This window comes from Idiotropiscis lumnitzeri, chromosome 1 (assembly GCF_059441095.1).
Source record: "Idiotropiscis lumnitzeri isolate Australia: NSW breed Sydney's pygmy pipehorse chromosome 1, RoL_Ilum_1.0, whole genome shotgun sequence".
NCBI classification, from domain to species: domain Eukaryota; kingdom Metazoa; phylum Chordata; class Actinopteri; order Syngnathiformes; family Syngnathidae; genus Idiotropiscis; species Idiotropiscis lumnitzeri.
The window spans coordinates 14,731,151-14,752,542 of record NC_142391.1 but is presented as its reverse complement, the minus strand read 5'-3'; the positions used below and the strand labels follow the sequence as shown (position 1 = coordinate 14,752,542).

The 21,392-nt window shown below is 42.5% G+C and overlaps 1 protein-coding gene across 2 annotated transcripts in view; it reads left to right on the top strand.

Moving 5' to 3' along the window:
• Positions 1–21,392, top strand: part of tiam2a (TIAM Rac1 associated GEF 2a) — a 68,996-nt gene that overhangs the window by 26,243 nt on the left and 21,361 nt on the right. For both annotated transcript variants that reach the window (XM_088319389.1, XM_088319384.1), the window contains exons 4-15: positions 1,539–1,983; positions 2,571–2,743; positions 3,359–3,583; positions 6,072–6,257; positions 6,504–6,641; positions 9,720–9,776; positions 12,770–12,946; positions 13,378–13,482; positions 13,568–13,646; positions 13,721–13,810; positions 13,908–14,105; positions 15,356–15,447. In XM_088319389.1, coding sequence (XP_088175515.1) covers positions 1,539–1,983; positions 2,571–2,743; positions 3,359–3,583; positions 6,072–6,257; positions 6,504–6,641; positions 9,720–9,776; positions 12,770–12,946; positions 13,378–13,482; positions 13,568–13,646; positions 13,721–13,810; positions 13,908–14,105; positions 15,356–15,447 — 1,965 coding nt within the window. The remainder of the gene's footprint in view (positions 1–1,538; positions 1,984–2,570; positions 2,744–3,358; positions 3,584–6,071; positions 6,258–6,503; positions 6,642–9,719; positions 9,777–12,769; positions 12,947–13,377; positions 13,483–13,567; positions 13,647–13,720; positions 13,811–13,907; positions 14,106–15,355; positions 15,448–21,392) is intronic.

Here is a 21,392-nt window from a genome sequence, read left to right as displayed (position 1 = left end):
ACAACAATTTGGCCCTCCCTCATAAAAGCTGCAACATACTTTTTTGAAAGTGCCAAGAGAAGAGCTTGTAAGCCTTTGAGAGACTCCACTGGAGTGAAACTTAATCCGAGCTCAAGATTTAGCTTCATCCCTCTAATGTTAATGAATGACTTATGGTTGTTCTGCCTGTTATGTGGTAGAGATTCTTTGGTCTTCTTTTGAATCTCTCAAGAGAGAAAGTCCACTAATAGGGATTGATGTTCAGTCATTTAGTTTTGAGAGCAAACTAAAACTGTGGTTGTATCTGGCTGACCTTTTCTGCAAAAATGTAGATTTTTTTTAACTGACTATCTTGTCATGGCTTTTTTGCTTGACTCTGTAGTGACAAATAAGCAATTCTAATTCAGTATTAATTATGTCCCGCTCTAGTTCTATTGCCATGTGTTTGTACTCAACTCTTCATGGGAGTTGGCTATCACTCGATTTACATCAGCCTACTTTTCCTGTCAAGTCTTTATCTTCCCTTCAGAAATCCTATTTGCTTTTATATTAGCTTTGACTTCAGGGCTTCAAAAAAGCTGAGGTAGATTTAGAAATTCCTGGAATCCAAAGCTCCACGCATCTCTAGCTTTTGGTTCCCTTCCAGTTTATCGTCCACCAGATATGTGTTGCGAGTTTAAAGGTCACATTGTGACCAAAGAACCTGCTTCAAATGAGAAACAGATGTGATACTAACTCTTGGTTGTGTGGCAATACTGTATGAAACGGTAGGAGGCTGAAAAACGGACTTGTCTTCCTTTACTAATGTTGTGTGCAAATATGCCACTAAATCTGCCCTTTGACCTTTCTGGTGTCAGATTGGGAGGAGTAATAAGTGAAATCTCTTGGAATCAACGATGCATCACTGTCATTTTTTTCATTAAAACATGATGATACACAAGAACCAATAAAGGCAGAGAAACGGCATGTAGGCACGTATAGTGTGTGTCTGCACTCCAAACGGTTGCCTGTGCCACAATCGATGCAGCAATTTATTCAAGTACAGGTAGGCTTCATTAGATTTGGAGAGTGCAATTCTATCAAGTGTTCATTTGTGGAATTGGGGAGCCACTCCAGGCTGTAAATGATGAGAAATTGTCTGAGCCCGCAGGGTTCTAACCTCCCCAGGTGCTGTCACAGGAAATTTGCCCCACTTTCCCTGCCTACCGAAAGATCAAGTCACTGTAATGCAGACTTTGAAGTAGCTTTGAGTGATTTGACTAGATGTTTTCAAAAGTTCCTCTTCTACTTTGCAGTGCCTCCTGGCTAATGAAAAGTGCACAGTTTGAGTTGTGTTCCATTTTAGACTCACAAAGCTTGACATACATACAGAGTGTGTAAGGCTCGGGGCTAACATGGTGCCGTTTTAGTAGAATTGTAGGTAAGGAAAAATGAACTTGTTTCTCTAATGGCATCATATTAAAAAAGAAAAAAAAAACATTGGTAGTGGATTGGTCACTGTCTCATATCCCGCCATATCTCGTTCATGCCTCTCATCTGTACTTAATTCGTCCTTTCAGGAGACAAGGCACAAGGACACGAGCGATGTCTTTGACAGCGGTGTGGACGGCATGACTGCAGACACCAGCTCCCCGTCTCAGGCGTCAAGCCTCTTGTGGTTCCCAGGAGCCCCAAGGACCCAATCATCAGGGGCGATTCACCAATCCACCAACGATGCCCTCCGCCAGAACATTTACGAGAACTTCATGAGGGAGCTGGAGACGGGGAGTGGTCAGGGAGGAAGCGACAGAAGAGACCCTTCCACGGGCGAAGACGACGGGGAGAGCAGCAGTGAGTCAGCTGAAGGCTCTCTGGAGCAGCTGGACTTGCTCTTCGAAAAGGAGCAAGGGGTGGTCAGACGGGCCGGGTGGCTTTCTTTCAAACCTTTAGTGACGCTGCAGAAGGACAGGAAGCTGGAGTTGGTGACGCGTCGCAAGTGGAAGCAGTACTGGGTCACCTTGAAAGGTGGGCTTTTACCTATTGTTGATTCATCTCAAATTTGTCATTTTCAGTGTAGATTGGTTAGTGATTTTTGATTTTCGGCTCCTGATTTTGATTCAATTTGATTTATTTTAAATTGCTGGTATATTGTCTTTGTGTGCTAGTTTGTTGCTACAAGCATCCACAAATTCAATAGCACAAGCGTGTCAAGTAATTTACGCAATCTGCTTTTGTTTGCTGTTTGTTGACAGTAAACACATGACCGAGCTGCTACATAGCGATTTATTTATTTTTTTACATCGTTGCATATTTTTAAGCAGTTTAAATTGATTTTTAATCGATTTTCGATGAATCATTTCATCCCTACTCAAGACATGGATGAGTAAGCAGTAATTCCTGGACACCCTGCAAAATCTTTTTTTTTTTTTGTGGTCCATTGTCATTTCTCATGTAATGGCCGGCTTGTCTGAATACTTTAGTGCATTTATTATAGCTGCAACATAGGCATATTTCTCTGATGACATGATGGACTTTTGATAAGTGCGATAACAAGCCTGAAGCAGTTATGCGTCGTCATCACTCACCCTTTCACGTGTCATCTCTTCTCTTAGGATGTACTTTGCTATTCTATGAGACGTACAGTAAAGGATCACCCGAGCAAGAGCTATCACCCCGCTACTCTCTCCTGGCCGAGGATAGCATCGTCCAGGCCGTTCCAGAGCATCCGAAAAAGGAGAATGTCTTCTGCCTCAGCAACTCATACGGAGATATCTATCTCTTTCAGGTGAAATCTGTGAGCGATGTGGCAATTGTTTTGTATGAATAGTGCCAGTTTGATGCTAAAGTTCTGCACACAATGTGCCCAAACATGGCAGGTAAGAGTTCTAAGAGCGCACTTGCCAGTTGTGCTTACTGACCTACATATCAGTATTACCAGGCTCACCACTTAACATTAAAAGCTTGCCAGCCTGCATTATGATGTTCAGACCAAGTGTGCATCTAATAAAGTGAGGAGCTTACGTTCCCCCTAGAGGCAAGCGGCAAAGAAATCGCCTCTTAAACATGAACACGGCAACAAGCTTATCTTTTCATTTTTCACATGACCCGTTAAACTTAGTTGTTGTTTTTTTTGTTTAATATAAGTGATTTGACAATAATGCAATAATGTAGGTTTGCTTGAGGTGGTGTTCATAACCACAGCTTTTTCATGAAGTGAATCAAGTCGGAATGTATCGATCCAGCTAAGCACAGCCTGTCATCGGATGTTCTTGTTATGACAGATGATAGAATAATGCACGAGCGATTCTGTGAGGTTTGTTAGAATAAATCCAATATTTCATAGGAATGTTTGCCTCGCTAATTCATCAACTTGATCTTATTTCGACCTCCCCCCATGCAGGCCAGCAACCAGACCGACCTGGAGAACTGGGTGACAGCCATCCACTCAGCCAGCGCCTCGCTGCTGGCCAAGCGCCAGGGAAAGGAGGATACGGTGCGTCTGCTGCGGAGCCAGGTCCGTGGTCTGTTGCAGAAGATTGACATGGATGGCAAAATGAAGAAGATGGCTGAGCTTCAGCTCACTGTTGTCAGTGACCCCAAAAACCGCAAGGCCATTGAAAACCAGGTGAGCTGATGATGTTATTGATATTGTGGCATGGGTAGTTGCAGGAAGAAATCCTAGCAGAAGACATGTACTACCTGCAAATCCTTAAGTGAATTTTACAGCTTTCCTGGAAGCTAACAGTTATTCATTTTAGACCCTGTACGAGAGTATGTGACTTTTTTTTGCCAGCCACATGCTGTGCTGTGATTTATTATATTGATTTTTATGACTTTGACTATAGTTTTGTGCTTTTATTTTTGTGGCCTAAATGCATCAATCCCCAAATGATTCACGAGGGGCCCAGGGGAAGCTTAGATTGGGATTCCAGATGTTTCCCGGTAATGGGTTCTTCACATTCTTGACTATACTACTACGACTACTAGTAGTTAAAGGGAGAATCCCGAGCATACCCAGGACTGTGCTGATGCATTCATAATAATAATAATGATGATGATGATGATGATACTATTAATGATACATGCTAAATGTGAAATCACTCTAGTGTTGCATAGAAATAATTTGAATGACTTCTGCACACCTTGACATTGGTTGTAAAACAGCTGGAATTTGGAGTATTATCGGTACCGTTTGTTGTTTTGACATTGGTGGCCGGCAACCCTGTTTTAGTCATCGGCAAATAACCATTCAGACAACCATGTGGACTATGAATGACAGAAGCAATATTGTGTACAGTATGTCCGACCATTTTGTCGCATTTTTACTTTTTATTGTTAATTTGAAAGCACATTCTTGATATATTTGTGCTGTGCCAACTTCAATCTACATTCAGAGAAAATCCACATTCATACACTAAAATATTGCACTGATGTTAGTATGAGGATATCTTTTTTCCTGTTTTTTTTATTTTGCATGCAGGTCACCAGAGTCCTAAATGGAGAAGATTTCATTGTGTTGGTGCACTCATATGTTTCCAATTAGCCGTCTCAGAGCAGACTGAGAGACAGATGCGGTTTTGAGTCAATGATAGGGTCAAAGGTGTCTGTCATTTGATGTTGCTGCCTAGAGGCTGATGATAGATTTAACGTTTTGTCGGGGTTATCCAGAACTAACGGGGCACAACTTTGATGTATCCGTCCACCTCCATCCATGTCTACAGAAACCCGTGACAACAGACTGCTTTTGAAGTTTTGCCTTTTGGACCTTTTAATCACATTGCATTGAACAATTTTCTTGGATTTGGGCGCCATGGATTTGACAATTAGTTTAGTTCTCATCTAGTCTTGAATTTTCTTTCTTTGGATTGTGGAATTTTGTTGCAGCTTTCTGAGATCTTTAAGATGACACTTTGTCCGTTTGTATTGTTCTTAACTGAACAAGTGTGGAGGTAATCAGACTTAACTGTGGTCCGCCAAAATGACGTCAGGTTTCCCAAAAATGTGATTAGTCACAGTTAATTCATGATTTAACAAGGGGGGTGGGGTTATGCCCCACATAGACGGGTAGCTTTGAATAGTTCGTTTTCTTATAATAACCATTTAAATACTGCATTTCATGTTAAGTTGGATTATCTTTGTCTGGTTGATATTTTTGTTTGTTGATCTTAACCAATCAAGTGAGGAAACCATGAGAAATAATAATTTTGAAAAAAATACATTTTCACAACTTTGTAGTTTTCAACATTCTATTGTTGCATTCCATTGTTGCTCGGTCTTTAATAATTGTTTTCAATCTGTTGTCAGTAAATGTTTACATTCATACATATAAAATACTGTTCTGAATGCAAGGTCATTTTATAAGCCCCTTCTCACCAAATGCTGTAATACCAAACCTCATGGGAATCATGTAAAAAATGTCTCAAATCTGAGGCTTACTACGTGGCCATCTGAGTCGCATTTTGTACATAGTCTGTTTCATCATCGTTTTTGATTTTCATGACGTTTGCAGAGGTTCTGGTTGAAAAGCCTCAGGTGCATAAAACACTTGTGTCCCACTCTGGTATTGCCTAATCCTAAAGAAGGCCATGAGAGCCAGTGCGCCCTTTTGGGACAATGCCAAGGGCTCCATTATTTTAAATGAACTCACAATGCAGGCAAGGCCTATTAAAAGTCACTTGCTGTTGAGGGTTGTTTTGACAAAGTGTTCTCGTTAAAATGAGTCTCAAGCCAACGAAACGAGCACTTCTCCGCTCTTATATGAGCCCAAGAGGAATGGGGGGCGGCAACTGTAAATAGGGGGGGTTGAAGGCCGGTCTGTGCAATATCACCATTCCTCAAAACTTAGCATTAAAATGGGCATTTATTGCACACATCCACACCGCTCTGCGTGATATCAAGCCTCCAATGTGTGCCCTTCGCTTCCACCAACATCTGTAAGCAATTTCAGTTTAATGGAAGCACTTTTCTGACCTTTACTCTCCGTCTGACTATCTCTTTTACCTTTTGTCCTCACCTCGCCATAATCTTCTCCATTCTAACTACCAACCAACAATTCAACACTAAACCTCAGTTTCTGCACAAATCTATAACTTTTCCGTACTCTTACCCTTTAGATCCAGCAGTGGGAGCAAAACCTGGAGAGGTTCAACCTCGATCTTTTTCGGATGCGCTGTTACCTGGCCAGTCTTCAGGGCGGTGAGCTACCCAACCCAAAGAGCCTGTTAGCAATCGCCAGCCGCCCGACCAAAACCACCCTGGGTCGTCTCGGGATCTTCTCTGTCTCATCCTTTCATGCACTGGTGAGAAAGCAAAGGATGGGGCCCAGAGGGGTTAGAGTGAATGACTAACGTTGAGATGCTTTTAACATTCCTTTGATTTTAATTGACCTCATGTCCAGCAGAAACCTTGAGCATCATTTTGTCATTGAAAACCTCTTGCAAATGCGCTGATGTTATGGAAACCTAAATCTAATTAAGATGTTGTGATTAGAGGGACTTTTAAGTTGAGCTGGATGATTATAGTCCTCATATTGATCTTTTGTTCAGATTTGTTCCAGAGATGAGGCTACACTGCGCAGGCGCTCATTGTCACGGACTTTCCGAAAGCACAAGCGAGGCCTTTTTTCTTCCCTCAAAGGCCTCGACACCTTGACAAAGAAGGGCAAAAGGGTCTCTGCGTCACAGGTATGGCTACACAAAATATTGACACTGATTGCAAAGATAAAAAATCCTTGATATTGTTGTAAAACAATCCGATCAAATCTTGAATATTTAACCCAAAGAATCCAGCACATGATTTAGCTCTTAAATTTAGATGAACCATTCTCTCCTTAGAAATTCAGCAGCAAAATGTAGTCAGAAAATCTACCATCAATCTGATAAAAGTTCAGAAATGCATTATGTGTTCATTATTTACATTATAGTCTTTTTAAGTGAGAATGAAGAGAAAATGCCACATTTCATGCGCAAGAGCGCTTAAAATATTTAGCGCACAAGTATGGGTTTTTAAAGATGATCAAGTACCCTACATTTTCTGGGATATCTATAATGCAGGTGGATTAAAAATGCAGTTCCAATGCCGTCTTCTCGTCGGTCAAATTCCCTGCAATCCTTACTTCCCTAAGTGAAACTAAAAAAGTACGCTCATTGTTGTGGTGTTAGCCAGGCAGTGTCCTGCGGGCATTTGCTTACTAAAGTAAAGGTGACACTGATCATGAGAAATAAGGAAGGTATTAATATTTGTGTTCATGCTGTGTGCTGAAAGTCCGGCAGCAGCAACTCTTCCTTGAAATGACTCCAAATGATCTCCTTTAAAGCACAGACTAATGAAAGTCTGGTCTACATCAGCAGGATTTTAGTGCAATATACTCTTGTAAGGAACCAACCAGATAGTCATATAATGCCACCGTGTCGAATTCATTAGCCTGTTCCCACAATCTGAAGATGCATGTACGTACCTGCACACGCACGCACACATTTTAGGCTGTCCATTACCGGAGTTGGGCACGTTACCCTTTTTTGCCGATCGGGCCTCCGTCTGTGACCTGGGAACCCTTCTGTCCTTGTTCAAAAAAATAATTGTCCTCCGTCCCTGTCCGTCCTGGTCCTTTTAAAGCTCTTCCGTCCTTGCATTTAACCAGTCAGTCGCCACCGCCCAAAAAAAAAAAAAAATACATCACCTGTGCATGACGAGAGGCTAACAGCAAATGTTTCATGATTTGTAAACATTATTTAAAGCTCATTAGTTGGGTAATTTCCTATTCACATTCACTTACCGTAATTTATAACACACACCTGATTAAAAGCCACATTTAGACATAAAACAGATTTGTACTTGCATTAGTTGCTTTGGACTAATAGACTGGGACGCAGTATGGCACACGGTTGAAAGAAACCAAAAAATTCTCAGAGTCACATTACGCTGATATTAAACCCACAAGATGGCAAAATGAGTTAAAAAAAAAAAAAAACAGGCCACGTACAAAGCCCGCTCAGCACACAATGCGGCAAACATATCTGTGTTTACTTGGATTATCTTTGTCTGTTACAAAGAATTTGAGAAGAGGACAAATACTTTTTTTCATGACCCTGCAAATTTCAGTCGCCTATTTCCTTTCTTTGTATGTCTTCATGCCGGCTTTCTATCAACATAAACACAAGGGAACAATCTTAATTCTTAATCCGCATCCATGGGGGGCAGGTTTAAATCCTTCCAGGTTTGCTGTGTGTGTAGGTACGAGTGTGCCCATTTAAGGAAACAATTGGTTACTTTTTGATGAAACTTTATGGAACTTTGCTCATTTACGAGAGTAAGAAAGTAAACTTCTCCCCATTATGATGTGAGGTCATCGCTCTTTCTTAAATTGCGCGTTCTCTCAAATGCTTCATGAGGTGCACCATTGACTGGTGACTGTTCCAAAATGTTCCCATTTCGCTGCCTCCTCCGTAATATTAGTGTTTGACCATTAACGACAGTCTGTCTCTAATGAGGTGTGTGTGCACTGTGATTTTTCGTGAGAATCTCAAGCTGGCCACTCTAATGAGACACAGTTAGGATTACGCTGCGCAGGAGGCCGAGGTGGCGCTGCAGCACAAACATCAATTATGAATAGCCATATGTGGTGGATGGCATTTCCCATTCTTGCCTCAGCCCCGCAGACACAAGCAGATGGTTGCCGTAAAGATGCTAAATATTAGATGTCCATCCATTTTTTCCCCCCCAAGGTCTTCGTTCTCTTAGAAGCACATTTAGCGCAATTTGCTATTTAACATGAATGCTAATTAGAAAGCATAGATGACAGTAGTTGTAAGGAGGCAGGACTACCTTATTTAAGCTTTCAAATTGAACTGTCTGTAGGTGGAATCCATTTTCCCGCTTTTGCTTCTGACTTTCTTACCCATTTTCACTCTTAATTTGTCTCAGTTCTACAACTTCTTCATTAAACCCTCTTCTCCTTGGAGCGCAGATATCAGAATGGTAGCTGGCAGCCTGTTCCGCCACAGCTTCCACACTGACTCATCTGTGTTGACTTAAGCTCATTTAACCCCGCGCTCGACAATCTTGTCCTAGAGTCACGCTCGTCCGTCTTCTCCTCCCACTTGTTTGAGTCCTATCATCCCCTTTAGCACTGCTATATGTATACCGTAAGAAGCTGGCCTGCACTGGGCTGTGGGAAGTAGGCCAAAGCGGTCTAGAGGATTTGTGGGTGCGTTGGTAATGCATTCTAAAATTAGTCGGTTTACAGGAAAGTGATGCTGTTTACAGCCAATTTATACTCTTGTAAGGGGTGGGAGAGTTAACTAACGAATATCAGGGTGGGGTCAGATGAGGGTGCTTACTGTTAACCGCAACACCAGCAGGCAGCTTCACTGACAAACAATTGAGACAGTCGGTGTCCATTTCTGACAACATCAAGTGACGGCTCCTGTGTGTGCGTTATTGTCACCTTCAGCCCAAGGCTCACTCAACAATCATAAGTTAGTGCAAGAAGGAATCAAGAATCCTGCTATTTTTGCCATTTATTACGGAGAACGGCGTCTCGTCTGCGTATTCTCTTTGCACCACAGTGGGCACCACGTTGCAGCACTTTTAAAAGCAGTATCAAAAGCTCCGCACCCACCGTGCATAGTTTTTAATTAACGACAAGAGAGCGCCGTTTGGGTCTAATACTAAAGTCACTCAAGTGGCTGGGCACATAATCGCTCATGAGTCAGTGGTTCCCCACTGTCTCGCACTCTTAAATGCCTATCTTGTGATCTCAGATCTTTGACGGCGACGCTGGAGGTCAAGCGCATGTTCCGCCTCCCAAGAACACAGAGGTGAGTCATTGCCTTCCCTCGCTTTGTCCAGCATGCTTTGTGGATCTCTGATTTATGATTTATTTTAAAGCCTCCCTTCTCTCAGACATCCATCATTTTCAATCATTTTATAGGCTCACGGCTGAGCGTGAATGAGTCGCTGTAGGACACGGCCTTTTCCGCCCAATCTTGGTTTTGATCGCATATTTGGAAGACGTTTTTGCGTTGTATATGCCTAAAAATAATTTTCTGTCAGTTTGCTTGCGTCAAATATACAAACAGCATATTTACTGGCATTTTCTAACAGTAAAATGTGTTAAACTTCAATATGTGCTGGAGTCTCATTGACAGCATTATTTAGTTTGTGTTGACCAAAAACGTTGACTGAAAGTGTAAGTTGACGCATGTGTGGTACAATTGTCAACCGATTTGAGGAGTGTGAATTTTGGCCATCTGGGCGGGCAGACTTTGAGGCTTCACTACTCAAGGCTATTAAATTCTACCATGCCTGCCTCAAGGATGTGTGATTCAGTGCTTTGATGTTCAGATACAAATTTTACTGTCCGGAAACAAGCCTGGATGAAACAGATGCAGTGTAACCAAAAAGACAAGCCATAAATGCTGTGGTCAGGAGGATCATAATCGTTTTGGTTTTTTTTCTGGATCGTAGGATTCTCTCCCTTGGGTTGACAGTTAAATAATAAATATGGATTCCGTAAGAATTAATTCAGTTTTATTTTCCACTGTTGTCAATCAATGCTCCAGTTTTAGTTCAATATGCCAAAATGTATGCATTTTTTCTTCAAATAAAATGTCCCCAAAGGCTTTTTAGGTGATAATTTGCCGTTGACAAATGAGCACAACGAACACTTTTAGACTGAATGAATGTTAGTAAGTTCCACAGGATGAAGTGATTCATAGTCTGTGGCGAGTGCGGCAAGTGTCAAAAGCTGCCTCCCATCAAACGTTTAGCATGAGAGCAGAATTGGTATGGGAAACAACTGAATAAATGCTTCATTGTTGGGTCAAATGTGGGAGCTTCCCCGAGGTTGAGTGTTTCGATCTTTCCTTGATTCAGGTTGTATTGATGTTGGGAGTAAGATTTCAGGCAGGAAGACAAGGTCAGCAGAGAGCACAGATCTGTTTTTTTTTTTTGTTTACGCAATTGTCCTCCTGTCCAAATAGCTTGGTTCATATTTCCTGAATGAAAGTAATATGGCTGATAATTAGTTGAGTTAAAATATACGGCTGAAGACTAAAATTTCCATTCACTAGCCATTGATGATTAATTCATCCTTGTACTGTAGTGTCAAAAACTTTGGGTGGAGCTTTACGGAAACTAAAAGTAATGATACTTTAATAGATGTACAGTAATTGAGGGAAATTGTTTTCAACGACTGTTCCGTTTCTTCCTGATGGCGAGTCTATCTATTTTAGTCCACGCTGAAGTACTTGTGTTCCTCGGTTGCTAAGTGGAGCAGAAAGGGTGCATTCTACACAGAAAGGGTGTAGTATTTATGCAGCTGTCACCAAATGTCCTCACATCTTTTTTTTTTTTTTTTTTAGAAACTCTAAAGTCATTTGGCGGCTGGTTTGGGAGTAGTTTCCGCTTTAGAGGAAAGACTGAATTATCAGTTTGAGTGTATTTCTGACTGAAGGCAAACATGAATAGTGCCCACAAACTGACCATACAGGGCACTCGTTGATGGCAAAGCACGTGCCGTCTCCACAGCCTTGTTGGCACTTGGTGGTGGAAGGTTGACCAGGCAACCGCCTGCCTCTTCGAACCCTCTGTGACCATGAATGGGTGTACAGTGTTAAATCAGCTGCTGCTAAGGTCAGTGGAGGCAACAAAATCTTAGTTTTCCAGTCACGCCATAATGCTGGGACACAAATGGGCTGCTTATGTAACCAGTTGCCGTGTTGCTTGTTACTTCATCCACGGTGAGCAAGCGTTGACCTCATATCCCTAAATGGATAGGTAAAGTCGGGTGTTGGAGCTGCACCTTGTGTTCATCTGTCTCTTTGTGTTCGGGAAACAGTTTGGGATGAGCATTGCTGGCTTTTTTGCGTTTCTGAGGGCTCGTCTAGAACATCGCTATAAAATAGTTTATTGTATGCGTCTGTGTTTATCTGCGCTAGAACTCTTATTGTGTCTTGTGGCCTTGTGGCTAGCAGGTTGAATGTCTGTCGGGGGTGACGAGAAAAAGAAAAAAAAAAGCTCTGACACATCAAGATTCAAAAGCCCCACACACCCACAGTCACACACGACTCTATATTCAGGGTAACTGGTCGTGTATTTAAAACTTAAAATTTGCCAAGGCATTTATTCCTCTCATGTCTCAACCACAGTCGTGTTGCCTTTTGCAGAAGTGCTGAATCACTGGCGCATTTTGGTTCAGTGAGGTTTGGTTCATTAGATGCGACCGTTTTCTCAAGATCCAGTCCCTTCACAAATGTGGTCAGAAGCTATAATTTGGTGTCTCCTGCTGGCCCACAGTGGAGCGTTTCCATCCAGAGTCATAAAGTCTGAAGCTTTAACACCCAGCTGCCCAAAGACGATGGCTCAAACCTCCTCCCTTGATATGCATCTCAAACCTCACTCCTAATGTTGCCAGAAAAAAAGTACTAATGAGCTTTTTTTATTTATTTCAACTATTCATCCGTATTATTTACAATAATATTCTTGTGACGTTTTTGTTTTATGAGGAATTAAATAATTATCTGTCAATTTGACTTTCGGTTTGACCCCTTCTACCCAAGATCATGACAATGACTATTTTCACTTTTTTACACACTGTCAAATAAAAATGTAATGAAAACCATGCAGTATACTTGAACCTTAGCAAACTATTTAATATATAATAATCTATAAATTCAAGTAGATGTATGTGCTGTTACTCAAAGCCTGTTGCTTTCTCTCACTCTCTTTTTTTCCTTTTCCCCTTCCCTTTTGCCACCCTTGACATCGGGTGCCGCCCTTCCCTTCTTAATCACCCAAATCCATTCTACAGAGGACGGATGGGCTCTCCAGTATCGACTCTATGTCGCCCCCTGAGGTTGGTGTGTGGGATAGCATCAGCTGTACCACAAGCGTGCTGACCTGCGTCTACATGCCAGATGGTCTGACAGCCCAAGTTCACGTTAGAAGGGAGCAGAGAGCCGCTGACCTCCTCTTTGAGGCCTGCAAGGTTAGTGATTATAAGCACAACTAAAGAGCAATATGCCAGATGCTTGTAGCGATTGTTACCCCATAAAACTGTCTCTACTCATGATTATTATTTTTATACTCTCTGTTAATGTCAAAACGGTCTACGTTAAGGTTGAAACAACTCTGTGGGGGTCAGATGCTGTTATTTTCCACTCCCTTGGGGCCTTAAAGCAACATACCTATTCATCCAGTGTTAATTTCACATGGTCCCATAAGACTGACAGATCGGCTGTAATCACTTGGTTGACGCTATTGTGTTTACGGCAAAGCTTTCATCGCTGAGTGAAAATTCTGTGAATAATTCACGCCTCGACCGTACCGCAGCTGTCGAACCAAGCGTTGGTGCATGAAACATGTCTGATAAGTCTGCGCACACAAGCTGCTGAGCATTGGAATCTCTTGTGTAAACAGGCTAAACAGCTGGACCCAGACCTGCACCGACTGCGTCTGCTCAGGCAGGCGGGACAGGACGCAGAGATTCGATCGGTGGCGCCAGGCGAGCTTGTCTGCGAATTGGTGAGGAGGGCAAGCAGACACAGCATGCTCTTCATTTTACAGTTGTTTGTAGAGTTGTTTTGATGTGTCTCCTATTACCCCGAAGGTTGACGGCCAATTGGAGGTAGTCCCAGTTAATATGTTTACACTGCGAATGAGCAGGATAAGCGGCAATGGAGATTTTGGTAAGTCAGTGTTGAAAATCCTCCCCACGTGAGCTTTATGCTCATCCTGTCAATGGTTCTCTTTGCCCGTCCAGGATTCGCCATAACAGGACATATGGATAGTCAGAAGAACAGTCGGATCTTTGTCAGTGAGGTCCTCCCTAACGGACTCGGATTCACTGAAGGTACCAAAAGCAATGACAGCACCAAAACTTCATGAATAGCATCATATGTGTTCCGTTGCCACTGGTGCTTATCTCCCTACATTTGTTTGTGTTTCAGGTTTACGTCCAGGTGATGAGGTTCTGATGCTGAATGGTCGCTATGTATCCGATCTGGACCTGACGCTGATCCAGGCGTTGTTTGCTGAGCAAACCCTCAACATGTGCCTTAGGCGGGATGGACCACCGCCTCAAAACGGTGCCTTAGATCACCCAGTTCCTCCTCCGGCATTCAAGCTCAAAGCCAAGTCCTCCTCAGGTGCCTTAGTACAAAGACCTTTAAAATGATCCAACAGTATCAAACGAAACATTACTTGACTTGGTTGTTATGAGACCAAATGTTGTCACTGAAAGCATGCACATGCATGCTTCATCCCCCAATTTTCTCACCGCGACTTGTCATGTTCACATTATAAGAGGCAGCTACTAATACATACCACCATTACGCGGTGTGATGAATTCATCTCTTGAATTATAATTTGTGTTGTTATGCAGAATGTTCCAAAAAAAACAAAACAAGACCTGAACCTGTGATTTTTGTTTGCAAGCGAGTCACTCTCCAAAATAAAGAAAATGACGCATTAATAAGCAGTGTGATTAAAATAAAATGAGCCACACTGTGCGGATCACAATTCCCCCCAGCATGCACACACATTGTCATGCCTTTCTATTGCTTTTATTTCCAAAAACAGTCAGAACATTTTATGTTATCTTGATGGTAGTAATTCATTAGCATAGTCTTTCCTCGGCGTATCTTTAATTAAACTCAGAGGGATTAATGACTTGAAAGCCTCATTACTGTAAACGGTGTGATCAAAGTGTCTGCAGTTTTCTTCTCAGTCTCTAGAGGGCACATGATCCCCGGCTGTCTGATCGGGAGGCAGGGAAATGAGGTATTAGTAGTTGTCAAACACAAATTACTTTGAGAAAAGCCTTCTCCGGTGTTTCAGACTCCTCAAATTCAGATTGAATATCCTTGGTTGACGATTGGCGGTTCAGAAAGGACACGTTTAGCTTGATAGGAGGTCCAGAAGTTTTCTTTTGTTTCCTGCGGTCAGATTGGCTTACCTCCCAGTCTACAATCGGGGATAAAATCTTTTCATGTGCCAACTGCTACGCAGTTTGGAACGAGAACCTTGAATTTAATGAGCTGTAGGCCGTATCAGAAATCATCTAAAAATATCTCGTCAGAGTGGCTCTTCAATTTTACATTACCAAGGCCCTCAAGAAAAAACAGCAAACGTGTACCTTGTCTTTTCCAAGGAAAGATAACAAACTATAGACGTCATAATTACTGGATTCCAACTGTTTTGTCTTATTTTTAGGAGTGACTGAAGGCCATTGTCTTTTATAGACCTGGCAGTGTGGTCGGCGCCTGTGATGGCTTTCAGTCGCTATTGTTTGCGTTTTGTGGTTGCTCAAATTCAATAAGCTTGCATTTCAATGATTCAGTGATGTGAGGAACACGCATACCTCCAACTTAACCCCCCTTTCCCTGTCTCGCTTCAGACTTGTGCACTGCAGCGGAGGGTAGCGAGTCCATGGGTGCCGGGCTGGAGAGTCACTCCCACTGCGCACACAGGCCTGTTCAGCTCAGCAAGGTGGGCGGAGCTAAAGAAAATGTTTCCATTGTCATGCAGACACCCGCTGCTCATACAGTATGTGTCTCCATTATTCCAGGATGTATGCGGCTATGTGCGTGCATGTGCACGTGTGCTGTCACAGCGGTGGCTGTGTGGTTGTCTGAAACCAGACTGGCACGGATTCCTCCGATTACCATAATTAGAAAGCTCCATCATAGCCACTGGTATAAACACAGCTTATTACTGTCATGCACGATGATCAGTGAGGGAAGAAATAACACTCACACGTCTGTCTTTCTATAGCTGGGAGGATCACTGGCACACGTTTAGTAGCCCCTTAACCAACGGAACTCCAGAAGCTAACAGCACACACACTGCTACTTGCTGCATGTACACACCGTGAGATATGCTGCTTAGGGCAAAAATAAACAATTGTCAGATACCCACTCAAGCATCTTATCAGCTACAGTGGCAGGAATCATCTTTATAGCATAGTGTTCTTCACCTTCTCTTTGGAACGCTTGCTCTCCAGTTTAAAGACAATCCTGCATCTGTTCTCGAGCCCTTTTAAAATATCTCCTCCATAAACATGCCGAGTGGTTGTCCCTGATGAATTATTACGGCAGATTGTGCTTCTATTTCTGTGTTGGTGGTTCTTAAATATCTGGTTAGGTTTTTTTTTTTTTTTTTTTTTTTTTTTTTGATAGCTAAACTAATTTTAATGAAGTCATTAAAATGAGTGTGAGTCTGGGCCTTGAGGGAACTGCGCCTCAATGCTGTAATGTAATAGGGGAGGATGAGGATGTTTATTGAGAGTGGTAATGAGTGTGTATGGTCATCATGAAATGCCATCTGTTATGGATGTTGACAAGTCTGGAACCATCCAAGCCAATGTGTGCGTTCACCAATGTGTTTGCTCACGCATATTTGTCTATTGTTATGCGTTAATGCATGTTGAATTCATGCAATGCAAATTCATCTTCTGTAATACAACACTGAGAAGAACACTGATCAGTAAGTTGTAAGCATAAAGAGAATGATCTGTGGGGTTCTGCTCATTCCCCGTGATTACTCTGTATTCAGGCCGAATAGCTGGAAACCACTTTTAATTGTAGAGCCTGCCATGACTTGACAAAAGTTGACCGATGATAGTGTATCAAAAGTAGAGGACAGCCTCATCTGCTTCAATTTGCTCTGCTGTTATCATTTGATTTCTTCCTATTGGTGACATGAGTCAGTCCCTCTGCACTGCACCACTGCTGCTCGGGCTGAGCATGTCTCTTATGGAGGATGTGCATGTGTGTGTGTGTGTGTGTGTGTGTGTATATGTATGTGTAAATAGGTCTATGAATGCGCTGAATGTGAATTGTTTTGTCATTCCATGCAGCGTAAAAATATTGTTTACTATATCACACAATACATCACTATGAAGATACATTACATTAAAACAAAACACAATGATATTGGGTTACTGGGTAGAAATTGACCCCGTATGAGCTAAGTGATGTCATTGTGAAAGTCAATAAAGATGGATGGAAAAGGAAGGACCAATTTCAAGCCTCTTGTCACAACTTGTAATCAGCTGCCGTGCTAGTCTGGCTGCCTTTTTGATTAATTGCTCGACTGCGTTTCAATTTACTCTAATTACACTAGAGAGATCTCTGTGTATGTTTGAGGTGAAGTGCTTACTAGGCAGAGTTAACAGTGTTGTTTACTATTGGGACTAATTGTGATTCCTGTGCCTGTGAGTTAATGCAGTGATATATTCAGCACTAGAAGGCCTTATTAATCAGTTTAATGCAAATGTTGTTTTGGTACCATTATGAGCTCAACCAATTGATCGGAGGACTCAACTGAATTTGCCCTGCACGGCTGCCATAAGGCATCTCAAATTGTAGTTGACATGCTTTGCGTGTTGTTTTCAAGTGGAGCCACATGGATGTGAATCAGCAAAATGCGACTTGTGTTGCCACTTTCACAAGTTAAGGAAGTGAAAAGAGACTGCTGCTAGTTTGCTAGCTAGCTTGCCTGCAACGCATCTCACGTGACACATCATGCATAATGATAAATTCTAGCAGACAGATGGAGAGATTTTATTAACTTATTTTGTTTTTCTTTTTTATACAGTATATCGTTTCATGAAGGAACAACATCAGTCGTGAGATTTATATTCTCTCAAGCGCTCATTCATTAATTGCCGAACATTTAACTGGTGGTCTATCCCACCACTCACCTAAAGGCAGCTGTGAAAGGCTCCAGCCCCCCATGACCCCTCACATGAGCATTACAGATAATGGATGGGTGGATTGCCCAATCCAATAAAACATAATAATCCTATTGTGTATTGTAGGCGAGGAGGTCATGGCCATATGGTGGACGACCACCGTGCCTCCTTGATGTTAAGGGTCTGTTAAATTGTAAGGGCTGAATGGAATTGGGTTGCATTTATAGCTGTGCCATGTTTGACACATAACAGTTGCCTGTCATGTCTTGTATTAAACAAAAGATTAAACAGCAGTCAGACGTATTAAGCCGCTTTGTCCAGACAGGCATTTCTGTAAGAGCATTTGAAGGGGCTGATGAGGAACCGTAGGACTGGATGCTTTGTCATTATGGCTGTTCAGTATAGCTAATGATGCAGCTGGGCTTTGCCTCTTAGTCAGGTTTCGTAGCATTTCCTTATTTTGGTCTTAGTCTTGTCTTTTGGAGTCATTCCTCTTCTAAACTTAGAATGTGTGACAAAGAAAAATGCTAAGTTTCAGTTTCCTCCTGAGTCTAAAAAGTTTAAAAAGTATCTCAGTCAATGCCTTTAGATATTAAGGAGTATCATTTTCTAAAAACATGATCTCTTGCTCGCAGCTACAGTCGTCCCCTCTCTTAACTTTGGAGAATCTACTTGAAATGCTTATGCGGGTCTGTTTTTGGTGGAGCTGCAACTTGGGGAGGTGTGTTTTATGACTAAGCCCATCAGCCGCCAGCCATCTGGCTGCGAGCGGGCTAATAATCTGGGTTTACTGTTGGCGGTGCAGTTAATGCTCGTCTCCTCCTGTCAGTCCACACTGCTGGAAACAAACATTGGAGACCGAAAAACAAAACAGAAGAAACGGACAGAGCCACCGGGAACAAGAACCATGACACAGATCTGGTTGGAATGACCACACCAGAGGTGTCCAACACCACCATGGCTGTCGGTGTCGCCGTTTTGGCTCCAGCGGTGAACTCCGAGGATCCTGGCCCGAGTCTGTACCTCACCACCTTAGTTGAGCTCTTCATGCGGGACCAGTCCCCGGCTCAGGCTCTGTGCTCCCTCCTGGCCATGTGCTGGTTCTGGCCTCCCAGTTCTGAAGCTGAGGAGAAGGATCTGTTCCTGGCTTCTGTACTGCTCAGCCTAGGACGCTTCCTGAAAGACAAGCTGGTCTGCTTGGCGCAGAATATGGAAAACTGCTTGTACTGCCAGAGTGACGCAAAAAGGAACCGACGAGCGGTAATTATGGGCTGTCGCACCTGGCGAAATGTGTTTTCAGCAATCTGTAACTTTCTGCACGAATTTGTCAACAAATATCTGCCCATTAGCTTTCATTTAGCAATTAAATAACGCCGATGGCGCCAGCATTTTTTTGCCTCTGTTGCAGCTTTCGTGCATTAGCGTGAATGCAAAGAGCCTTAGGACTCAAGGGAGTGGGTGCTATAATCTGAAGATGGCTTCATTATGAAAACACGCTCTTCCTCCCAAAGGCCTCTGAGTCTTTGTGGAAAAATATTTGTTTAGAATGAATAATAAAAGGGTAAATGGGCTGGATTGTAGCGGAACGCCACCAGTCCTCGTTCTCTTCTCGCCTCCCCTCCATTCTGTTTGATTTATGAGCGCAGGTCTTTCTTTGTTGAGCTTTTAAAATTAACCACAATTGCATCATTGTTGTCCACTCTTTGACAGATGAATCAATGTCAAAGCAGCTGGCCACCAGGTCTCGGATTTCTCGCTCTTTTGACTACTTTCGTACAATCAAAGAGAAGCTCAACCGTTTGTTGTTTGTCCTCCATTTTAATTCCCCGCATGTTTGCTTGTTTACTTCAGCTAAGATGAGACCTCAACTGCTCATTAGATGATGGAAGTGTTTCATCTGCAATACAAATTGTGCCGTGTATATAACGTCTTTATTGAAGTGTTGGTGGCAACCGGCACGTCTTTGACAGCTTTGACTTAGTTTTGTTCAACACAAACCCTTAGGACATAGAATTGACATCAAACCGATGATACAAAAATGCTGCAGTCTTATGTTTAATGAACAAGGCAAATCTTGTGTATTTGCATGTGGCATACTTTCTTTGGTCTTACTATTGCATTTTTTTTCTAGACAACTTGTCCATTTGAATCTTGTATCTGATGCACTGTTCGGGAATGTATTTAACATCATATTTATAGGTTTATTGAGTGGATGATATTGATGTAAAAAGAACTGGACTTTTTCTGAAAAGAGCCAAGACGCGTTGAGGTGAGCTAACGCAGCAAGTGTTAGGTTGTTGTTCTTATTGAATCGATATGCAAGCCTAATTAACTTTATAGTCGGGGACACAAATTGTGTTGATCATGTGGAACGGTCCGTTCACTGTATTAATTCATGCACTGCCATTGACGGCTATAGAAGCCAAAAAGTGAATTCATTTTACCTGGGCTGGCACCAACATTATTATTTTTTTTAAACTGATGAAAGGACTTTTCAATGTGATGGCAGTTGTTTGCATTCCTGCCCTTTTTCCTCAATGAGCTTGCAGCCTCCCTTTTTGTGAGTCAGCCATTCCTCTGTGTTTGGCGGTGCAAGCCAGAACAGTCTACATTGTACTGCTGCTATTGAATCTGATTACCGATGCTACACACCGTGTCATTTTCCAGCTCTCTGGAAATTATACATGAAAGTCACATGTCCAAATGAGAGGAAGAATCAGCGAGGACTGAGCATTAGGGACTCCTGAGGAACAGAGAGGCAGTGGGATGCATGAGATGCCGGAAGCCGAGTGGCCGCAAAGTCTGCTCTGAAATGATATGCGAGACAATCTCACAGCCAGCGCATCACATGTTGCCAGCGCGGGAACGTGTCGGATAACTTGCAAGTTTTGGCCCCAAGGACTCAAGACTAGATTTTTTTTGGACCTGGCCTAACCGTGAGGGTGCGCAAAATCAACCGGAAACGTAGAAACAGAAAGGAAATAGATATTTCACTCTTTGGTGTGAGTGTTTTTTGGGCCGCACACACTTTTTGTGGAGACACGATGCCGACTTCCAGGGGAGGCAGGCTGCGTAGGAAGGGATGTTCCTTGGCCAGAAGAACACAGCGACAGGCCACAGCAGCGTGGAGGCTGCTCTACAGGTTGCTCTTCATGGTGAGCAAAGAGGGGGCAAATATGTGCAGAACAGCAACGACAACCACATTGTTAAACATTTGGCTTGTCTAACAGCTTGTTGTTAGGACGCATTGCACCGAAAGAGATCCGATGCTGTATCAAAAAAAAAAAAAAAAATCTGACTTTGCAATGACAATCATGGTCAGGATTGTTTGATACTCAAATATTAATTCAGCGCTGCATTTATTTTAATTGTGGTCGTTGTTTGCAGCTGTGAGGAACTACGCAGCATCAAGCTTACATTTGCTTTTTTTTTTGTTTAAAGGGGACATTTTTAACTTTTTTTAATTTATTTATGTATTTATGTTCTTCATGAAAATGTTGTGTTCTTCATATTTATGACTTATGACTTGGTTCACGATGTCCTTTCCAAATGAACTTTGGTCATTAGCAGCAAAAAGAGGCAGAAACATGACTGTGCTGTCAGCTGTCAGGGCGAAAAACCTGGAAAGGAATTCACTGCAGTGCTGCCAGTCTTTTCTCCACCTCCCGTCCGCTGCACTTAATGGGTTATTCGGGCTAGCTGTCAGGCTCTGTTGGTAGAATTGTTGAGAGGCAATCAC